This window comes from Macrotis lagotis, chromosome 8 (assembly GCF_037893015.1).
Source record: "Macrotis lagotis isolate mMagLag1 chromosome 8, bilby.v1.9.chrom.fasta, whole genome shotgun sequence".
NCBI lineage: Eukaryota > Metazoa > Chordata > Mammalia > Peramelemorphia > Peramelidae > Macrotis > Macrotis lagotis.
In genome coordinates this window covers 67,372-88,251 of record NC_133665.1, presented here as the reverse complement: position 1 = coordinate 88,251, position 20,880 = coordinate 67,372, and the positions used below count along the sequence as shown (strand labels likewise).

The 20,880-nt window shown below is 43.1% G+C and overlaps 1 protein-coding gene across 4 annotated transcripts; it reads left to right on the top strand.

The window, feature by feature from the left end:
* PIGO (phosphatidylinositol glycan anchor biosynthesis class O) lies at positions 1-20,709 on the top strand. 4 transcript variants are annotated; one of them, XM_074196134.1, is made up of 12 exons: positions 2-91; positions 1,561-2,060; positions 3,930-4,073; positions 4,554-4,677; positions 5,323-5,482; positions 5,871-6,050; positions 6,316-6,450; positions 7,585-7,840; positions 8,327-8,533; positions 8,865-9,070; positions 10,428-10,498; positions 10,789-20,709. In XM_074196134.1, the coding sequence occupies exons 2-12, from the start codon at positions 1,562-1,564 to the stop codon at positions 10,916-10,918; spliced, it is 2,112 nt and encodes a 703-aa protein (XP_074052235.1). In that variant the 5' UTR covers positions 2-91; position 1,561; the 3' UTR covers positions 10,919-20,709. The 4 variants fall into 4 exon arrangements, with proteins under 4 accessions (XP_074052232.1, XP_074052233.1, XP_074052235.1 ...); XM_074196133.1 differs by having other exon boundaries at positions 7,558-7,840; XM_074196131.1 differs by having other exon boundaries at positions 1-91; positions 6,316-7,840; positions 10,789-20,707.
* Positions 20,710-20,880: the final 171 nt, after the last annotated feature.

The following is a 20,880-nucleotide window of genomic DNA, read 5'->3' as shown; positions in this document are numbered from 1 at the left end:
AAGGGGATTGGCCCGCCTGAGCTGCACTTCCGGTTCTTGCCTCTCAGGTTCTTGCCTCTCCTCTTCCGGCTGCCCGCGGCACTGCTCATAGGTGACTGAGGGGTCCGGAGATCGCGCTGGGGTCCCCCGGGACCCGAGGCGGGGGGGCGGGGGTCTTGAGGCTTTGCACGTCCGCCCTCCTGAGCCGCGTAGCTGTCCATCACCCTGCCGCTGGAGGCGCGCTCCCCTGCCCGGGGCCCTTCCCAGCCCGCGCCCCTCCCCCCCGGGCTGACCCCATCCCAGCCCCGCCCGTGGCCCCCGCCCTGCATGTACCTTGCACCCCACTCCCTGCTTTTCTCCCTTCAGTGCCCCCCGCCCCTGCGTCCCCCAGACCTTGCCCCCGCTTCTGAAAGCACCCACTCACCACTGGCCCCCATGGTCTGGCCCTTGTCGGGAGCCCCCAGCCCCCGTGGTGCTGCTTCTGCCTCTTAACTCGCCACCCCCCCCAATCCCCACTGCCCCCCTTCTCCCAAATATTTCACCTATGGGTACAATTTAGATTCTCCTTCACCAGCCTCTCCCGAGGTCACTCTCTTACCCCCTCCCCTCCCTTCCTTTGTGCCACGTGGGGAGTGGCCTGCGCCCAAGATCCTGCTGAGGGTGACTTTGACTCGGGGAGGCCTGTAAGGGAGGGGCCCCGGGGCTGCACACTGCCCAAACCTGTTTGTGGGACTGGGAGCTCTAGGAGAGGAGAGAGACAGAGAAAGCACTCGTGGGAATGGCTTGGGTTGAGAAGAGGAGGTCTTTGAAGTGGTAGTCCACTGTCCCACTTGATGCTCAGCCCATCTCACCTGGGAGTTTCTTCATACTGCAGTAGATGATAGTCCTTAGACCTCATTCTTCATTGGAGATAAAAGGAGATATGGGTCTCCTATGGTCAGAACACCCATTTTTCTCTTTCCAGCAAGTAATGGATTTAAGAGTCAGACGCATGCCAGCTTGTATCATCCAGCTTTCACTGTCAGATATTTTTTATCTCTAATAATAAGGTTTGCAGAGCATTTTACACATATTTTGCTTTTTATCTTCACAACCACCCTAGAGGTAGGTGCTATTATCCTGGTCTCATTTTTGGATTTCCACTTGCTATGGTAGAAGACTTCTAACCCAAAGGAATTCCTTAAGTTGGTAGAGCAATAGGGAGGTCCCTAATTCTACAAAAATGAAAACTGAGGCACAGAATGAGCAGCTCATATTATTGTTGAAGAAGGATAAAAGTATTTTTATTCACAAATCATAATTAATTGAACCTGGAACGGAAGGCAGTTTTGTACTGCTGATTTGGAGAATAGGCTCAAGAAATGTTTTGTGGCTTTGAAATGGAATTTGATTGAAGAGGGAGAAGTTGTTTTCTGTACCCTAAATGTCCCTAGCTAGTCTTCCTTGGAAGATTTATGTGAGAGACAGAGAAGTAGAAGTGAGTAGGGGAGAATCTTTAGGGAAGAGTTTGAGAGAAATCGCAAGAGTTTGAGTGAGCAATGAGAGCTTAAGTAATTATGTGTCTGTCTTCTTGACTTCCAGAATGCTGAAGGCCCTGGTACTGCTTTTCCTGACCTGGGTCTGTTTCCTCTTTTATGCTGGCATTGCTCTCTTCACCAGCGGCTTCCTGCTCACCCGACTGGAGCTTACCAATCACAGCAACTGTCAGGAGTTGCCTGGAAAGGGACCTCTGGTGGGAGGTGGCCGAGGTGAACCAGGGGCCTGCTGGACAGCTCCTCGATTTTCCCGAGCTGTGGTAGTGTTGATAGATGCACTTCGATTTGATTTTGTGCAGCCTTGGCCAGGTGGCCTTCCTGCCCCACAACCTTTCTTAGGAAGACTGGGCTCCATACATCGCCTTCTAGAAGCCCAGCCACAACATGCTCGCCTCTACCGGTTCCTGGCTGATCCACCCACCACCACCATGCAACGACTCAAGGCCCTCACCACAGGCTCTTTACCTACCTTCATTGATGCTGGGAGCAACTTTGCTAGCTATGCCATAGAAGAAGATAATCTCATTGCTCAGCTCAACAATACTGGTCAGTCTAATAAGATTATGGAATGTTAATTTTGTAGGATCTTAAAATAATTGAATCTTGGAGTTGAAAGGGACTTTATAGATCAAAAAACATAGATCAGGGGCATCTAGGTGGCACAGTGGATAAAGCACCGGCCCTGGAGTCAGGAGTACCTGGGTTCAAATCTGGTCTCAGACACTTAATAATTACCTAGCTGTGTGGCCTTGGGCAAGCCACTTAACCCCATTTGCCTTGCAAAAACCTAAAAAAAAAAATAGATAAAAAAACCTCCTCAATGAAGAAACCATTCTTTAACACCCTGACAAGTTGCCATCCAGCTTCGACTTTTATCCCCTAGGAATGGTGGCCAACCAAGGGAATGCTAATCATTATTAGGAAGTCTAACTCTGAAACCTAAACCTGTTACTCCCAGTTCCCAGCAACTACAAAGTTATATGCTTCTTTATGATAATCCCTTGTTTTTTGAAGATAGCTATTATGTCTGTTTTAGACTCTTTAACTCAGATTTAAATGTGCCCAGGTTCTTCAGTCCATCTTTATATGGCATGATTTTCAGACCTCCATACATCATTCTGGTCATGCTCCTCTGGACATATACCAGTTTGCTAATGCCCTTTTTAATGTTGATGTCATGGTATCCAAAAGGGAACACAACATTCCCAAGTATTGTTTGGCCAAAAAGTACAATAAGAATACATTTAACCTCCTGTGGTCAATTTTCTTTTAGGCACTTGTGTTTAAATTATATTATATACTATGGTTCTTTTAATTTAGGCTAAAATCACAAGATTTTTTTTTTGATCTCATGATTGATTCATGTTAAACTTTAAGCTCAAACCCCTTGAGTAAAAATTCAAAACAATTAAACTGCTGTTAAAGATACAGGTTAGTGTGGAAAGGAACTTTAGAGTCCAACTAGTTCAGGATTTCCTTACTTGGGGTCCGTGAACTTTAAAAAAAAATGTTCATTGTATTACATTATTCAAAGAAAAGCTCCAGACTGATGAAGAGATTCATAACACATATAAGCCTGGAAGAACCTCTGATCTGATCCAACTCTTTAATTTAATGAATTAACTAGGCCTAGTCAGATGAAGTGATTTGCCTAAGATCACACAGTTAAATTGTAGAAAAGCTGTTGACTAGAATCTAGGTCTTCTTCCAGTCTCATGCTTCTTCCAATATACCATACAGACACTCTCATACCTTCCCTTCCCTCCTTGTGTGTTCTCTTCCCTTCACATCTTTTTCTAGGGCTTCTTTCCTACTGTCTCTCTACTACTTATCAGGCAATTTGAGTTTCTGATGTTACCCAGCCCTGTGCTAAACTTTGTTCAGGTGATTAACAAGGATATAGTCCCTGCCCCCAAAGAATTTTATGGCATAGTTGAGAAAAATGACTTATTTTTATGAAACAGTAAAAGAAATAAAAGTCCTTTGATGGATGGGACTATTTTTTGGTTGTTGATTCATAAAATTAGGTACTTATTTTGTAGTAAATTATGTTTTAACTGAGTAGAATTACTATGTATATTTGGAAGGAGAGATTATGGTGTATTGGTGTGACTAGATAAGGCTTCATGTAGAACTTGAATTCCATTTTTACTGATGGGTAGGATTTAGGTAAGCAATGAAGAGGGGTGGGTATTACAGATAGGAGTGAATGGTGTAAAAGCAAAGGCAAGAGGTATAACAGTGACAGTGAATCATTACCTTGTGAGAAGACTATGGCTACAGCAAAGAATTTACATTGACAAGAAATGGAAAGAAAGGAGAACTGTAGAATGATGCCATAATATAAAACAATCTTCAATTGGTCCTTTCCATTATTCAGTGTCTAACATCTCCCTGACTCTCCCAATGCTGCAGGGAAACGAGTGGTCTTCATGGGGGATGACACTTGGGAGGGCCTGTTCCCGGGAGCTTTTTCTCAAGCGTTCTTCTTCCCATCCTTCAATGTCAAAGATCTTCACACTGTGGACAATGGAATTCTGGAGCACCTCTACCCCACCAGTGAGCAGTCCCAGCTGGGATCCAGTCTTGGACTCTAATGGAAGGGAGGGATGGGGTAGACTTGTCTTCTACTCTGAGAAGCTAGGCCAATACTCAATTTGTGAAATAGTGCTGAGCCCACTGGAGACTGTTTGTCTCAACATATATCTGATCTGATTTTGAGCTGTAGTATGCAAGGTGTGTCTTACCCCGACCTGTGGCTGCATGCAGCCCTCAAAGCCCATTCAGGTGGCATTATTACATTTTATTATCATATTCATTGATAATATGGATTATATTGTATTCATGTATAAATATTAAATTTGGCCCTTGGCAAGTTTTTGTTGGGGGATATAGTCTAGAAGAGCTAAAAGTTTGGACACTCATGCTTTAGATGGTATTACCCTAGGTGATTAGGATTGAAATCAGTGTCCATTGGTAGAAGAATATTAAAGGCTGGGAAATTAAGGAGGGGTACCAACTCAGAATTGGTCTCTACAGTGGACAGAGATGACTGGGACCTGCTGATTGCTCACTTCCTGGGTGTAGATCACTGTGGCCACAAACATGGTCCCCACCATCCTGAGATGGTCAAGAAACTCAACCAGATGGACCAGATGCTTCAGTAAGTTGTACCAGAGAAGCTTGATTGTTGGTAGGAGGCAGGGTCTAATTGATATATAGTACAGAGATAGTATCCTAAGAAGTATATACATGTGTCTGTGTGTGGTGGGGGATAGTTTGGAATAGAGCATGTCAGAAAGACTGCCTTCCTGTCTCTGGGGAGAGACTATGGTATGAGAGTAGGGTTGGGGTGGAGGAAGAAGATCTCTGTGTATTCGTTGGGTCTTTAGTGAAGTATTCATAGGACCAGGCATTCATGACTTTGACTTTGTCTAATATTCTGCTGTCCACACTAATAGTTGCCACCAGGTTCCTCTTTCTGAAGCTCAAGAATGCATGTTTATTTGGGTTCCCTCTGAACCCACTGAGTAAGTTGGGTCCCATAGAAAACTATCCTGTGGGTCCTGCGGTCTGATTACCTGTGGGACTTAAGACAGATTAGTTAACTTCTCTAGACCTCAGTATCTTTATATGTAAACTAGAAAAATAATTAACTTCATAGAATTATCATATAAGGGCTAAACAGAGCAACACATAATTTGTAAAACCCCAAATCCCTGAGAATGCTCTTTAGAGATTGCCAGGGGTCAAGGGATGACTGTATCCAGGCTAGGATTTTCCCCACTGTTTGGTTCCCTGCAATCAGGACGCTTGTGGAGCGACTGGACAATGATACACTGCTAGTAGTGGCTGGAGATCATGGCATGACAGAGACAGGCGACCATGGTGGAGACAGCAAGCCAGAAGTCACGGCTGCACTCTTTCTATACAGCCCTTTGCCCCTTTTCCCCAAAGCTCCCCTGGAGGTAAGTGCAAGACACAGATGGTTCTCTTGCCCAAGTCTCTCCTGTTTCCTTTTGACCCACTTAAACTCTTTTTGTCTTTCCGAGAAAGTGTCCATTAGGTAGCTGTTTCACCCGCTTCCCCACAATTAACAAGTCTTCTCTACATTATTTCCTTCCCTAGATATCATTTTGTTCTCTCATGCTTCCACCACCTTTCCATCACTTCCCCCCTCTCTATAGATACCCTGCCCCCTGCTGCTCCTACTCATCTCTATTACCCTTAAATGTTTTTTCCTCCTTTCCCCATCATTACACTCTGAGCTAGGACTATGAAATGGCCTTTTTCCTCACCTTTCCCCCACCATCCTTTCCACTAATTCATTCCTCCCTCTGGTTTTATTGCCTCCAGGACCCAGAAGTAGTTCCCCAGGTGAACTTGGTGCCAACGCTGGCACTTCTCCTTGGCCTGCCCATACCTTTTGGAAACATAGGAGAGGTGATGATGGACCTGTTTTCAGGGGAAGGAGATGCCCAGCCTCTTGCTACCTCTCTTGCCCAAGCCTTTGCCTACCATCTCAATGCCCAACAGGTAGAGGGGCTGACACTCCCTAGGGATAGGGGCTATATTGGGCTAGAGACCCAGGGAGTTAACCTGAACAAAAACCCACCCACTGATCCTGTCATCATCATTCTTCCTCTGACTTAACATCCATTTCTGTCCCTACTCACCCCATATATGGTATGGGTTCTAGCCCTGGGACTCTTTGACTATTCTGTTCATTTCTGTCTTATTCCTCCTCTCCTATTCCTTTTAACTCCCTGTAACATTTTCTTACATGTTCACTTCCCCCCAGGTATCCCGATTTCTTCATGCTTACTCATTAGCTGCCCAGGACTTGCCCCTTGAGGAGCTGCAGCGCCTTCAGAACCTCTTCTCTTCTGCATCCTCTGATTATAAACGACTGCTAGATCAGCTAAAGACTGATGAGGTCAGAGAGGCTGACATACAGGCTCTGATCTCCCAGCTGAGATTGTTCTTGCGTGGGGCGAGGACAGCCTGCACAGAGACATGGGCTCGATTCCGCCCAGCCCGAATGATTGGGGGCACCGTACTCCTGACCTCCACCTGCCTCCTCTGCCTAGTGACCTCTGGGCTCACCAGCTCCCCTGATTTCCCTTTCCATTCCCTGCTCCTAAGATCTGTGGCTTGGGGTCTGGCAGGGACCACCTTGCTAGCTGGGGGACTCATGGCCATTGGGACCAAGCTAGAGCTAGCTTTGTTGTGTGCAGGAGGTTCAGCCAGCTCCCTCCTGGCCTTCCTATGGGCCCTAAAGTCAAGGGGGAGGCCAACAATGACAGCCTTTCTCCCAGGCCCTTTGCCCATCCTGGTGCTCCTGTTTCTTCGCTCAGCTGCCCTCTTTTCTGACAGCTTCATCCTGGCTGAGGCCCAAGTAGCCCCATTCCTTCTGCGTTCACTGTCCCTGTTTCTAGTGGCTCGGTTGCAGTGGGAGGGCCGGCTTCTGGTGGGGGGACCCCCAACTCCTTGCCTCAGCTCCCCCACAGCATCTTCCACACGGCGGGAGGGTCCACAGGCCCTAGGGCTACTGATGGGCCTGCTTCTGTGTGTCCGCCTATCCAGTCTTTTCCATCGCTGCCCAGAAGAGACACCTATGTGCCAGTCATCACCCTGGTTAGCTCCTTTAGCTTCAGTGACTGGTGGCCAGGTTAAGAACCTCTGGTATGGGGCTTGTCTTGGGGCACTAGGAGTATTGGTCCTTTCTGTACGGTTTTGGCTGCGCCGCTGTGGGAATCTAAATAGCCCTGCCCCTCCAGTTCTCTTTGTGCGCTGGGGATTGCCACTGATGGCACTGGGCACTGCTGCCCACTGGGCATTGTCCTCAGGCTCAGCTGAGGCTCCCCCCAGGCTACAGGCACTGGTGTCTGGGGCTGTGGCAGGGTTGCCCCGGGCTGTGCTGGGTCTGGCAGCTGTAGGACTAGGGCTGCTGCTTTGGCAACCTGTCACAGTTTTGGTCAAGACTGGGGCAAACAGCCCCAGCCCCATTGTTGTCCCTTTTGTTGGGCCCCCGGCCTCCCAGGCTGACCTGGACTACGTGGTTCCTCAGATCTACCGTCGAATGCAGGCGGCGCTGAGGGGGAAGCTGGCCGGGGATGGGGGCCAGACACCACTGGCGCTGGCTGCCTACGGGCTGGGGAGTGTGTACTCTGCCGCCGTGGTGACTGTTCTTGCCCTGCTGGCCTTCCCGCTGCTGCTGCTACACACTGAGCGGATCAGCCTCGCCTTCCTGATCCTCTTCCTGCAGAGTTTTCTACTCTTGCAGCTGCTCGCCACTGCTGTTGGGACCCCTGCTAGAAGCCCTGGTAGGCGGTAGGGCTCTCCCATCTGTTGATTCCCCTAGAATATCCATCTCCTTGCTCTTGTGTCCCAGGTGAACCAGCAAGTCTGGAATAAAGGTTGTCCTCTCCTTAGTAATAGCAGGCCAACTTCAGTCTATATCTGATCTCACCTCATAAATCTAAAGGGCTACTAGAATTTGGGAGAAGGAGGGGATCAAGTGCTACCCCCTGTTCCATACCTGCCCTCTCCCATCCCAATCAGGAACCACTGCCTTTGGAGAAGATGTACTCCCCTTATTCTCTAGACAATTAGGTGACCATTTGTCTGGACTGTGGGGGAGGGGGGTTCCAGGTGATTAAGCATAGGAGGCAAATGCATGGTAGGGGCAGGATGAGAGCATAGGAAGGAATGTTCAAGTACCAGAATTTGGGAAAATCATGTGGCATGGCAATTGTGGCATGGGTTGAAGTTAAAAGTGTTAAGGTATTAAGTTGAATGTCTACTTCCAGGTCCCTTCTCCGTGCCATGGCTAGCCATCTCTGCTTGGGCTCTCACAGCCACTCAGACCTTCTACTCCACAGGCCATCAACCTGTCTTTCCAGCTATCCACTGGAATGCTGCCTTTGTAGGCTTCCCTGAGGGGCATGGGTCATCCCCTGTGCTCCCTGCTCTGCTTGTGGGTGCCAATACCTTTGCCTCCCACCTTCTTTTTTCAGGTATCTCATCCCCCAATCTCCATTCCCTTCTCCTGAGACTGAGCTTAAGACTAGAGGGAAATGAGGGACACAAGGATGGTGGGAAGCATCTTGCTTCTATCCATCCTTTCATCTCAGTGGGGTAAGACTCATGATGCCAAGGTATCTGAAGATACAGGTCCCTTGGAAACTTCTTTTGTTAAGAGAGAAGACTCCTTTTTTGTGAAGCCCCTAGCTTGATCTGCCTAAGCACAGAATTAAGTCAGGGTAGAACTGTCCTGTGGGAATCAAGGCTTGTTACTTGGAACCTAAGATGACTCCAAACCTATGTTTCTCTCACCCCCGGAGGCAGTTGGCTGCCCACTGCTCTTGCTCTGGCCCTTTGTGTGTGAGGGCCAATGCTCTATGAAGAAGAAGTCCTTGGCCAGTGGGGCTGAAGTGGAAGTAGAGAAAGAAGAGGAACCCTTGATGGAGATGCGTCTCCGGGATGCTCCGCACCATTTCAACACTGCTCTCCTGCAGCTAGGCCTCAAGTACCTTTTCATCCTGGGTGTACAGGTGGGTATGATTCATTACTGTTAACTGGTATGGTTGGAGATTTCAAAGGAGAGAAACTGAATTCTAAGTAATTCTTAACTTTTATATGCCATTTGGCAATTTTTCTTCATTTTATGCTCTATTAGAACTTTTTAGGAAAAAAATTGTCATTTCCCAGTGAAAATTCCTATAACTCAGGGTGCAATGGATGGAGCACTAGCCCTGGAATCAGGAGGACCTGAGTTTGAATTTGACTTCATAATTTGACACTTACTAGCTGTGTGACTTTGGGCAAGTCACTTAACCCCAAATGCCTTGCAAAAAAAAAAGAAAATACCTGTAACTCTTGAAAATTGTATTTCTTGGGGTGCCTAGGTGGCGTAGTGGATAAAGCACCGGCCCTGGAATCAGGAATACCTGGGTTCAAATCTGGTCTCAGACACTTAATAATTACCTAGCTGTGTGACTTTGGGCAAGCCACTTAACCCCGTTTGCCTTGCAAAAACCTAAAAAAAAAAATTGTATTTCTTGTAGGACAGTTGATAGGGAAATAGAGGTTATTAAATTGAACAAGATGTGATGGAACTTAAGCTGTTGGGGGTGGTATTTCTGTTGGGGCAGATGGAGGAAGGATACTCAGAGAGTGTGGGTGATGTTTATGGCTCTTGAGAATCCTGTCAGGACAGTTGAAACTTTGACAGAGGGTGTGGTTACAAGATTGGTTTAAGACAATTAAGACATGAAAATAGGATTTATACTCAAAGGTATTAGAGGATAATTAACACTACCCGAAGAGGCACAAAAGACCTATTATGGTAGAGGGAAAGTAGGGAGAATGTAAACACTGAGCAAATCTTACTTTCAACAGATTTGACTCAGAAGGAATATTTGTTCCCAATAAGGTTTAGAAATTTATCCTACCCTTCAGGAAAGTAAGAGGGAATGGGGCCTTAAAACAGGTAATGATGTGTAGAGAGTCCTTCAGCTGACCAGGGAAACTAAAGCTTGTTGGCTTATGCCCCAGGGGATATGAGTACAGATTTTTCCTTCAATTCTTTCTCAAAATATGGTAGTAGTAAATTGTTTAGCATTATCCCCAGGAAATGGGAGCTCTGAGGCCTAGAGATAAGGGATAGCAGAATTTTAACAGAACTTTCAAAATGACCATTTTATCAATGAGGTGGCTAGGGTAGTGGGAAAGTCAGCAGTAGAACCTGCACCCACAGAGTACTTGTCAATACTACTCCAATGATATGCATCCCTTCTTTTCTCATTCTGGAGGGTCTCCACTCTCATCTTTCTCTGCTTTTTCACATTTCCATTCCCCATCCCAGTTATCCTCACTTTTCATTTCTTCCCTATTTCCTTGTCCCTCCAGGTCTTAGCTTGTGTTCTGGCAGCATCCATACTCCGCAGGCATCTCATGGTCTGGAAGGTGTTTGCTCCCAAGTGAGTGGCTATTCTCATTAAGGGAAGAATATTCAGGGAAGGGGAGGAAAGGTCCAGAGCTGGATGAGAAGATGGGTGGAGGATTTGATTTGCATATCAGTCTGCTCAGACACAAAGTAAAAGGAAAGTAAAAAGATATCTTATGGAAAAGGGGGCCTGGTGAGTTGGGGTTTGTATATCCTTCCAGAATGTCAGAGTAAAGAGGAAGAGAAAATGGGCAGAAAAAGCTAGCCTCCATTGAACCTACTGTGTTATACCATCTTAATACCCCCCTACCTCTCTGCTTGTAGGTTCATCTTTGAAGCTGTGGGTTTTGGGGTGAGCAGCCTGGCACTCCTTCTGGGTCTGGCCCTGGTGATGTGGGTAGACAGAGCTGTGGGGTCCTGGTTCAAGCAGCTCATTCTGTCCCAGGAGAGGTAACTTTTGTCACATGGATCTTGGGACCAACCTTCCCTCATACCCTCCAGCAAATGAGCCCTGGCTTCACCTGTGCATGACTACAGTTCTAGGACTGATTTCAACCTGCTGAGCAGGACCTCTGGCTGAGACTCAACTCCTGTGGAGATCTGTGCAAGCCTGGTTGTAACTGGGTCACTAGTAGCACCCTCTACTCCAGATACAGTGTGTATCCCACTCTCAGAGGGTTCGTAGCAATGCATCACACACTTGTGGAGCCAAATGAATAGTAGTAACTTTACTGGGGTTTTCAAATTCAGGATTAGAGGAAGGAAGAGGACTTGGGTCTGTGCTAAAATTTTCTTTCTTCTGGAAGAATTGGAGCAGGCCAAGCAGCTGCAAAGAAGCATTGGGCATGACTCTCTTCTCTCCACTGATTTTTCTCTTCTCAACCTGACCAAGCAAAATGAATGCCTTTCCCTAAATGAGATTGAGTTAATGGGAACCCAAAGCACTGGAGAAATCTGGGGAGTGGGGGAGCAGGAAGGCTTGATGGGGGAAGTGAGCTGCTATGTATACCCAGAGTAAAATAAAACACTGGAGATATGTTGTTTGTGTGAAAGAAAGATTCAGGGAAGATGCTTCTGTTCTGTGGGATGGGACTTTGTTGAGGGAGGAATACTGTCTATTCTCAGTTCCTGCCACTAACCTTCACTCCCTTCAGTTCAGTAAATCTATTTAGTACTTATGCCCAAGGTGGGTACCAGGCAAGATTAAGCTGTGGATATCACAAAAGAAGACACAGCTTCTCCCTTTAAGAAGTCCACATTTTGGAAGGGGAAAGAAGTAAGGGCAGAAGTAGGGCATGCTGGATGAGATAATAAGAATCACACACTAGAATTAGAGAACAACTTGTAGGATTAATTCTCTTTCACTCTCAGTATTATTGACTTCATACTCCAGACCTTCATTCCTTTCATCTGAATTTCTGCACTAGTTTAACTGGTCTCGCTGTCTTAAGGCTCTCCCTTCATGACATGCTACATCCTTTACTTGGGTACTTCCTACCTGTTTGAACTAGGGTAAATAACTTCTCATTGGCCCTGACTGTCCTCATCTTTAAAATGCAAGCATAACTGTTGCTAAGGTCTCATATCTCCAAATCTATAATTTTATGATAATCTTCATAAAAAGCTCTATGATACTTACCTACGTAAAATTTAGTCTTCATTATCTTCTTGTTGCATATTGTAAATTCTTCAAAGTGCTCTATAATCCAACTACAACTTGTCTCTCAGCCTTATCCTCATTTCAGTCATTCAAATATTTATGTGCCTACCTATGCACAAAACTACACTACATGAGGATAAATTAAATTAAAACTTCAAATTCAACCCTCACAAGTTGATGGAGGATGGGGAAGGAGGAGAGAGCAAGTATTAAGTGCCATTACTATTTCATTTGATCCTCAATAATTCTGGGAGGTAGATGCTATGATTATTTAACCAAGGCAGACAGGTTCAGTGATTTGGTCAGGGTCATTCTAACTGCTGTGCCATCTATTGGAAGAGACTAAGACCCAGAGAGGTAAGTTGATTTATTTAAATAAAAAGTGTGGATTAGATTACTATATAGTTAGGAAAATTTGGGATTGACTTAATGACTGAACTCAAATGAGCAGTTGATAATGGACCACTAGAGGGAGGTCTCTAGTGGAGCATTCTAGGCATCTGCCCTTACCCTGTACTATTACAAAATTTTTATAAATTATATGGGTGATGACATGCTTATTAAATTTGCAGTCAGTAGAAATATGAGACATAGCTAGCATGTTAAATCACAGTCAAAATCCAAAAATCATCTTGATAGGCTAAAATTGAGTTTTATCTGTATGGAAGTTCAAATAGGAAGCAAAAAGAACAGGATTAGAGCAATGATTCTTAACTTTTTTTGTCCATAAGCTACTGGCTATCTGATGGGCCATTTCAGGAGAATTTTTTAAATGTATAAAGTAAAATCATAGTATTATAAGCAAACAAGTTATCTTGAAATATAGTTATAAAAATGTTTCTAGTAACAGAACCATGGGGCAGCTAGGTGTCACAGATGATAGAACAGTGGCCCTGGAGTCAGGATGACCTGAGTTCAAATTTGGCCTCAGACAACTTAATAATTACCTAGCTGTGTGATCTTGGGCAAGTTACTTAACCCCATTACCTTGCCAAAAAACCAGATACATGAACCCTAGCTAAAGAATTCCTAATCTAGAGGCTCAGCCTTTCCTTTCTTTAGCCCTTTATAAGACACTTTATTGAAATAGGATGCAAACCCATAGGTTAGCCTCATTAGATTGATGGTGTAGTACTCAGCATGGGGAGAGAAGCCACTAAACCAGCCATACAAGAGTCTGACAGTGTTGATAGTGACCATATTCTTGGCTCCAATATTTTCAAGTGAAACTCATAGGGATGGAGATTTATCTGATTTTTCTATTGCTATCTCAGAGCATTGTGACACTTGAGGGTTCAAAGGAAATAGTTATAGGAGGAAAACTTGGTGCTTTTTGTCTGCTGGAAATGCCTGGATTATACTGAGGTTAATCCAATTTGCCCCCAAATGAAAAAATTTGATAGTGTTCCCTTAACCTCTAGGTTACACCAAAAATCTTTATAAGCTTGGCCAATTACAGCCTCCTCTGGGATTATAAGACATAATCATTACTGAATTGGAATCCCACTTAGTAAGAAGTACCTATTAAATAGAAAATCTTGTCAGGGAATGACTTAAGATATTATGTGAAGTTAAAAAATAGTGCAGTAGAGACAGCCTGAACATCTTTGTGAGCTGTAAATCAATCTCCATTAAATTGTGTACCTAAAGCCCCTTAGATTTAGCATTAGCACCTGTGTTTTCCTGTTTCTTCATATGATGGGTGTGTGTGTATATATATACATATATATATGTATATATATACACATACATATATGATAAATGTATGAATGTGTGCTTGGTAGTGGGATTGGATCAGATCTAATATAATGGTTATTACACTGGTCTTCTGGTGAAACACCTGTCTCTATAGGATCCAAACTCATTTTGCAGGGGTAAAATTTTCAGAAGCAAGAACTTGGGATCTTAAAAGTTTGAAAAAGTTGTTCTATATCTCCCCACAAGTCTGGGTGCAAGAGAGAAGAGGGTTTGGGTACCTTGTGGCAGTTAACTTTCCCCACGAACCCATATTGGTGTTTGAGGTTCCAGAAAATTTCAAAGGGAATCAGATCCTCCACATTGAAGGGTAGCAAATGTGCTTCTTAAAACTCATAGACTGCTTTTCTTTTCTCTGCATCTCTTCTAGTTTTTAGACTTTAGTAACCAAAGCGAAGGTTTCAGAAATCAGAATTTTTATTTTTCCTGTTCACAGCACAGTTTGAGCTGGGAAAAACTGATCCAGGGTGGGAAAGAAGAGAACTTAGAATTTAACTTTAGGAAAACCTACATTTGGTAGTGGAAAGAGAAAGACATACCAGGAGGGAGACAGAATGGTATCCTGTTCTTAACTGTGGTTGTCCTCTCCAAAGCTCTGTTTTGAGCCCTCCTATCTTCCCCCACCATTTTTTTCTGAATATTCAGAAAGACTTGTCAATTATTTGGAAAGGGAGTGAGGAAGAGGAAAGGGTCAAAGATGACTGAAGTTATGAACCTCAATATGAAGGAAGTGAAAGAAAAGTTTTGAGAAGGGGTGGGTTGAGAAAACTGCCTTGGTAAATTTGTCAACTCTTTTGGATTCAGTAACTTCTTTTTATGTGGGGATTGTTTCATTTTGACAATGAGGGGGTCATTTTTTTTTAATGTGAATCCTGACAACATAGAGCCAGTATGATTAAAGATTTATTAAAATTCTCAAGTTATCTCCCCACATCCCTCTATATAATCTATTCACAATCTCTCTTGATTGCTAGCTACCATTTGGGGAACCTCCATTTTAATGGCTATGAGCATATTAAACTCAACATGTCCCAAAACAGATACAATTATTTTACTCTCAGTCCCTCAACTCACTTTTTCCTGTTAAGAGAACCACCATCCTTCCTAGTTATTGTTTCTTTGACTCTTCTTTCTCCTCATATTAAGTCAATAGTTAATAAAGAGTTATTAAAATAAGTGCTGGGGATATAAATATGAAGGAGATTATAATTTAATTGGGGATAGCAAAAACACAAAAGGTAGCCAAAAAGGGTAGGAAGGAAGGCACCCAGCATGGGGCCATGATAAAGAAGTCCAAAAGCAATGTGGCTAGTGGGAAAGGGTCCCCATCATTAAATGGAGGTTTTGCAACTCATTGTTCCACCCTCAAGTCAGGAGGGCAGAGGGCAGTGATGAGATATTAGTGCCAGGGCTGGTTCAGTTTTATAAGATAGTGTTTTGTAGATAGTAGATTCTTAAGTGGCCCTTCTCACCAAGGCCAAATCTAAGCAGTCAACATAATTCCCTTGATTCTCTACCCATCTTTTTATCCCCAGCTCTTCTTCCCATCCATTATTCCTCTTTCTCTTTTCCTGAATCTCTGCCCATCAACTACTTACTTAACTATTGTCTACAAGAATACATGTTTCAGGGCGGCTAGGTGGCGCAGTGGATAGAGCACCTGAGTCAGGAGTACCTGAGTTCAAATCTGGCCTCAGACAATAATAACCTAGCTGTGTGGCCTTGGGCAAGCCACTTAACCCTGTTTGCCTTGCAAAAAAAAGCAAACCTAAAAAAAAAGGAATACATGTTTCTCATACATCCTTAAAAAAACCATATTCAGACTTGCCATCCCTGCTAACTGCTCCTGTAGTTCTCCTCTGTTAAACCTTTGAAAAAACTGCCTACCCTCTGTGCCTCAACTTCCCCTCCTTTTATTCTCTATACAGTCTAACCTCACTCAACTGAAATTCCTCTCTGAAAAGTTTTATTAATAGTTTAATAGCCAGTTCAAATGGCCTTTTCTCAGACCTCATCCTTCTTAATATTTCTGCAGTATTTGATATTGCTGACCACCTATGCCTTCTGGACACTTTGCATTTTCTTCTGCCTAGATAACTTTTTCTGAGTGTTCTTTAATAAATGAGGCTCATGAACTATGCATATAACTGAAGACTGTTTTGAACCTTCTCTTTTCTATTTGTTCTCTTGATGACTTCACATGATGACCATTTCTACATCAATGACTCCCAAATAGATATATCTAGTGCTAGTCTCTCTCCTTACTCCAGTTCTTAATTACCACTCCCTATTGATTATTTTGAACTGAATGTCCTATTGTTCTTTCAGACTCAAACTGTATAAAATAAAATTTAGTATCCTCTCCCCTGAACAAACATTTATCTCAGACTTCTTATTGTCTGTCTAATGCACTACCATCCTATTTTTGTTCCTCAGTCTCAGTTATCCTATATACTTGTCAAGCTTGTCATTTCTTTTGCTATGGTATCTCTTGAGTGAATGCTCCTTATAACACTCAGCCACTACCCTAGTTTAGATCAACCTGGACTATCACAACAGCTTCCACTTTGGTCTCCCTACCTCAAACATCTCTCTCCATACAGTGGACAAAGTGAGTTTTCTTCCCTTCTAGAAGCAAATATAAACTTTTCTGTTTATATTTTAAATCTCTTTTTAACCTGTCCCTTTCCTCCTTTTCCCATCTTCTTACAAATTACTCCCCTCTATTCACTTGCTCCAGATGTACTAACCTATTTATTCTTCTGAACACATAGTCTGATTCCCTCCTTTTAGCTGTCACTTAGACAAGGGTGTCTCACCCCAAACTATGGATTTTTAAGTACACTTTCTACTTACTAGCAATTGATCCCTCCAGCTAGTACAGTAACTCCCTCCCAGAGCCACCTTGCATTCATTTTATATTTATTTGCCTATGTGCACTGTGTCTTCTCTGATTGAATGTAAACTCCTTGAGGGCAGGGTTTTACTTTTGTCTTTGTATTTCCCTGTACTTAGCACAGGGACTGATATATAAGAATTGGGGTAGGGATAGGGCTTGAATTGTTGAAGTAGAGAATTCCTTGAAGAGGAATCTCATTCTACTAATGTTGGGGCAGCTAGGTGGCTTTTGTGGAGAGAGTACCAGCCCTGGAGTCAGGGGGACCTGAGTTCAAATCTGACCGCAGGCATCTGACACTTACTAGCTGTGTGACCTTGGGCTAGTCATTTGATCCTTATTGCCTCTATCCAGGACCATCTTTAGTCTTCCTGATTCTTCTTGATCCATAGACTGGAGATTTAGCACAGCACCCCTCACTCAGATCCAGTTCATGTGCCTGCATGGCATCACCTCCCTTATGTTGTTGGACAAACATCATCATCACTAATGTTGGTCAGCACCTTCTCTGCAACTTATTATCTTAGTTTGCTTACAGTGCTAAGTTAAGCAACAACCAGTGTGAGTCAGGAGGCAGGGCCTGCTTGCTCTCCCTCTTCTGTTGTCCAAGCACTGTAGCATGCTGTTTCTCAAAGGCACAAAGTAGGCAGTTAGTATTTATCAGTTGATTAGGGAATCACAAAATTTGAGTCAGAAGAGATCTCAGTAGCCATCTAGTCCAAGTGAGTGTCTGGCCTCTGCTTGAAAACCTCCACAAAGGGGAAATTGAGCTCCTTTTGGGAGAAACCATTCTACTTTGGGCCTGCTATCATTATAAGGAATTTTTTTGTGATTTTTTTTTTCCTGCTAATACATCTAATTTGCTTTTCATTTTCCAGCTATTACTCCTGGTCTAGTTCCTCATCCTTGAACATAGTTATCATATCCCCCGAATCTTCTTTTTTGTAGGCTTCGCTGGATATGTCATGAGCTCATGGCCCTATGTGGTTGGTCTCCACTGGACACTCCCCTTTATCAGTGTTTTAAAATTTAGGCCTAAAAGCTTTGTTGGAGAGAGTACAGATGTATTATCAATTCCCTCTTTCATTCTTCCTAACAAGAGGCTGCATTAGTTTTTAGACAGTCATATCACATTGAGCTTGAGTTGTCCTGAGAAGGACAACTTCTAGTCTGGCCATGATTGATTGAATAAATATTGACTGAATGAAACAGAGTGCAGTTTCATGGATAGGAAAGGGAAGCAACATTTATTAAGGCCCTAATCTGGCCCAGACACTAGGCTAAACTGTTTACAATACCTCATTTGATCCACTTGGCCACCTCTAATAGAGGGACTGGGCCTGGAGTCAGATGTGACATCCTGAGTTATTTAACCTGTCTGCTTCATTTCCTCAGCTGTAAAATGAGGATAATGAGGAGCATCTACCTTCCAGGATTCTCCTATAGCTCAAATGAGATAATATTTACCAAGTTTTTAGCAAAGTGACTGGTAATAAATACTACATAAATATGAGTTTTTATTATTACTGTTTTAAAATGAAAATGGAAGAAGTTTTCAAGAATGAAAGGATACTCTACAGTGACAGAAGCAGTAGAGAGGTCAGAATAAGCATTGAGGGAAAAGTCAATGTATTTGAACATTAGGAAGTCAGTTTGAAGAAAGCTTAGGTTACTTGGAATGATGGTGAGTGTGTGGGATAAGAATCCACTTAGAAAAAATATAGAGACTCCTCTGAGCAAAAAGGAAAGTTTATTTTGGCTTTTCTTGAGAAAAGGGCACCCCCAAGCCTCATAAAGGATCAAGGAGTTGCCCTGAGGTGACAGTCAAGCAAGATTATATGGCCTAGCAAGATTTCCCCCTCCCTAGCCCCCTCTCTTCCAGTCTGATTGGTTAAGGTTTTCAGAGTTAAAGTCTTTACTCAAAAAATCTACCCAGCAACAAAGAATAAAAAATTCTCATAAAATATTACCTCACCATCCAGATGGCAAGGGTATCAGAAGATTTCTAATGACCTTCTGTTAAATGAATTAATGTCTAGGGTGGCTAGGTGGCACAGTGGATAGAGAGTACCGGCCTTGGAGTCAGGAGTACCTGGGTTCAAATCTGGTCTCAGACACTTAATAATTACCTAGCTGTGTGGCCTTGGGCAAGCCACTTAACCCCATTTGCCTTGCAAAAACCAAAAAAAAAATGAATTAATGTCTGAGTATGCAAGGTCTTAGTTTAGCATTTATCAAACAAGAGAAGGCAGGCTACTGTTCTCACAGTCCATTATCAAACAGGTGGCTAACTAAGACTGCAAGGTCTCTTCTCTGGAGGCTTTCCACTATGCCCCTCTAGTAGAATCAATGCAAGGTCTTTTTGGAAATAGTCCATTGTTTCCCTCCCTAGCAGAATCGGGAGGATTTCTGACTGGCAATGCAAGGCCTCTCTCCCTCTTCTAAGAATAGTCTAAGGGTAATAGTTTGTCTTTGTTTTAATGATTTTTAACTGTGAGAGGACTTCATCTTCTTTTTGGAACCCTGACCAAACAACTCATACACACATATCACAGACACAAGGGAGGAAGATGAACTCCTTCAGCTTCCTCTTTCCTCTCTTTTCCCCTGGAGACATTCAATATCTTTCTGTATCTGCAGAGTCCATTACAATCTCCAATTTGGATGACTTGTTGAGATCTCCTTCTTTGGTTAAGGAACTTCTTAACACAACATTTTATCAGACAGATTCATATTTTCATCATCAGACCATAAAATTCTAAAGCTATTAAAATTCACATTGATATACATACTTTAATAAAAAAAATACAACTCCCATAATTATTCACTTCACAAGTGAATATGTTGAAAATTATCAAGTTAACTTAAGCTCATACCATTCACATTAGATGACCATCTTTGTACAAAGAGTGTCCAGCAAGTGACATACAAATAGTCTTAATCTCTTGCTCTTCATTAAAATAATAACTCAAGTATCCTTAACTAAAATAAATTCTTCTTTCCTCCCAAAAATGTTTCTTAACTAAACTATAGGTGATTCCTCTCCTGATATACCCAACTGACTTACATTCCCTTCTCAAAGTAGAACTTGAAACTGCTACTGCACAGAAGTGTATCTTGATATTATATAACCTTCTTTATTCTTCTTACCTAAATATCCTTTTCACTAGCACAAAGAAAAGAAAAGAAAAGAATCTTTATTCTTCTCAAAACATATAGCTAACAGCAGAGCTTAAAATTACTGGCCATATCTAGTTATTAACTTCCACTTGACCTAAAATTTCTATATCAGATTGACTTTAATGATTTACTATCAAGATCTGGGACATCAAAGGAAAATCCCTTTATAGATATAATTTTGAGTGTCAGTTTCCAGGCAGAGGTCATGTGGATAGTCAAATGACTTAAGTCAAATAGTAGATTTTTCTGACGAGACATTATTCAAATGTCACATTTGGGGAAGTCAAGTCAAAAGGGTCCAACCTCAGGTTGCACTGAAAAGTCACCCCTTCACCTTTTTCTCCCAATACACCTATCACCTGTGTAGTGTCCAAACTTCCTTTGAGGTTCCAGACTTTAAGAGAGCATTGACTCAACAGCACTTCCTTTGCTGATCATACTTGATGTTAGACACAAAACAAAAGCTAATTAAAAGTCCCATGATCTAAAATAGTAATTCCATCTAATTAGATCTCCAATAAATCTACTTCACAAGGACTAAATGCCAATTCTAATCTGGATGGGGGTGTCATAATCAATCAGTCCCCTTCCCTACACATATATCACTTATGTTTACTCCAGGTGTCCCTTCAGAACACATTAAATAAAGTGACTTTCTAATCATTTAAAAAACAAAACAACTTCCTCACAAATATGTCTTGTGGCAGCTAGGTGGAGGGGGTGGCTAGGTGGCACAGTGTTATCCAATGGATAAAGCACCAGCCCTGGAGTCAGGAGTACCTGGGTTCAAATCCAGTCTCAGACACTTAATGATTACCTAGCTGTGTGGCCTTGGGCAAGCCACTTAACCCCATTGCCTTGCAAAAACCTAAAAAAAAAAAAACAACAAAAAAACCCCGAAAACCAAAAAACAAATATGTTTTAT

Coding starts and splice junctions, on each gene's coding strand:
- PIGO (XM_074196131.1), top strand. CDS start 1,562: ATGCTGAAGGCCCTGGTACTGCTTTTCCTGACCTGGGTCTGTTTCCTC. Junction 5,483..5,870: donor TCCCCAAAGCTCCCCTGGAG/GTAAGTGCAAGA, acceptor TATTGCCTCCAG/GACCCAGAAGTAGTTCCCCA. Junction 9,071..10,427: donor TTTTCATCCTGGGTGTACAG/GTGGGTATGATT, acceptor TTGTCCCTCCAG/GTCTTAGCTTGTGTTCTGGC.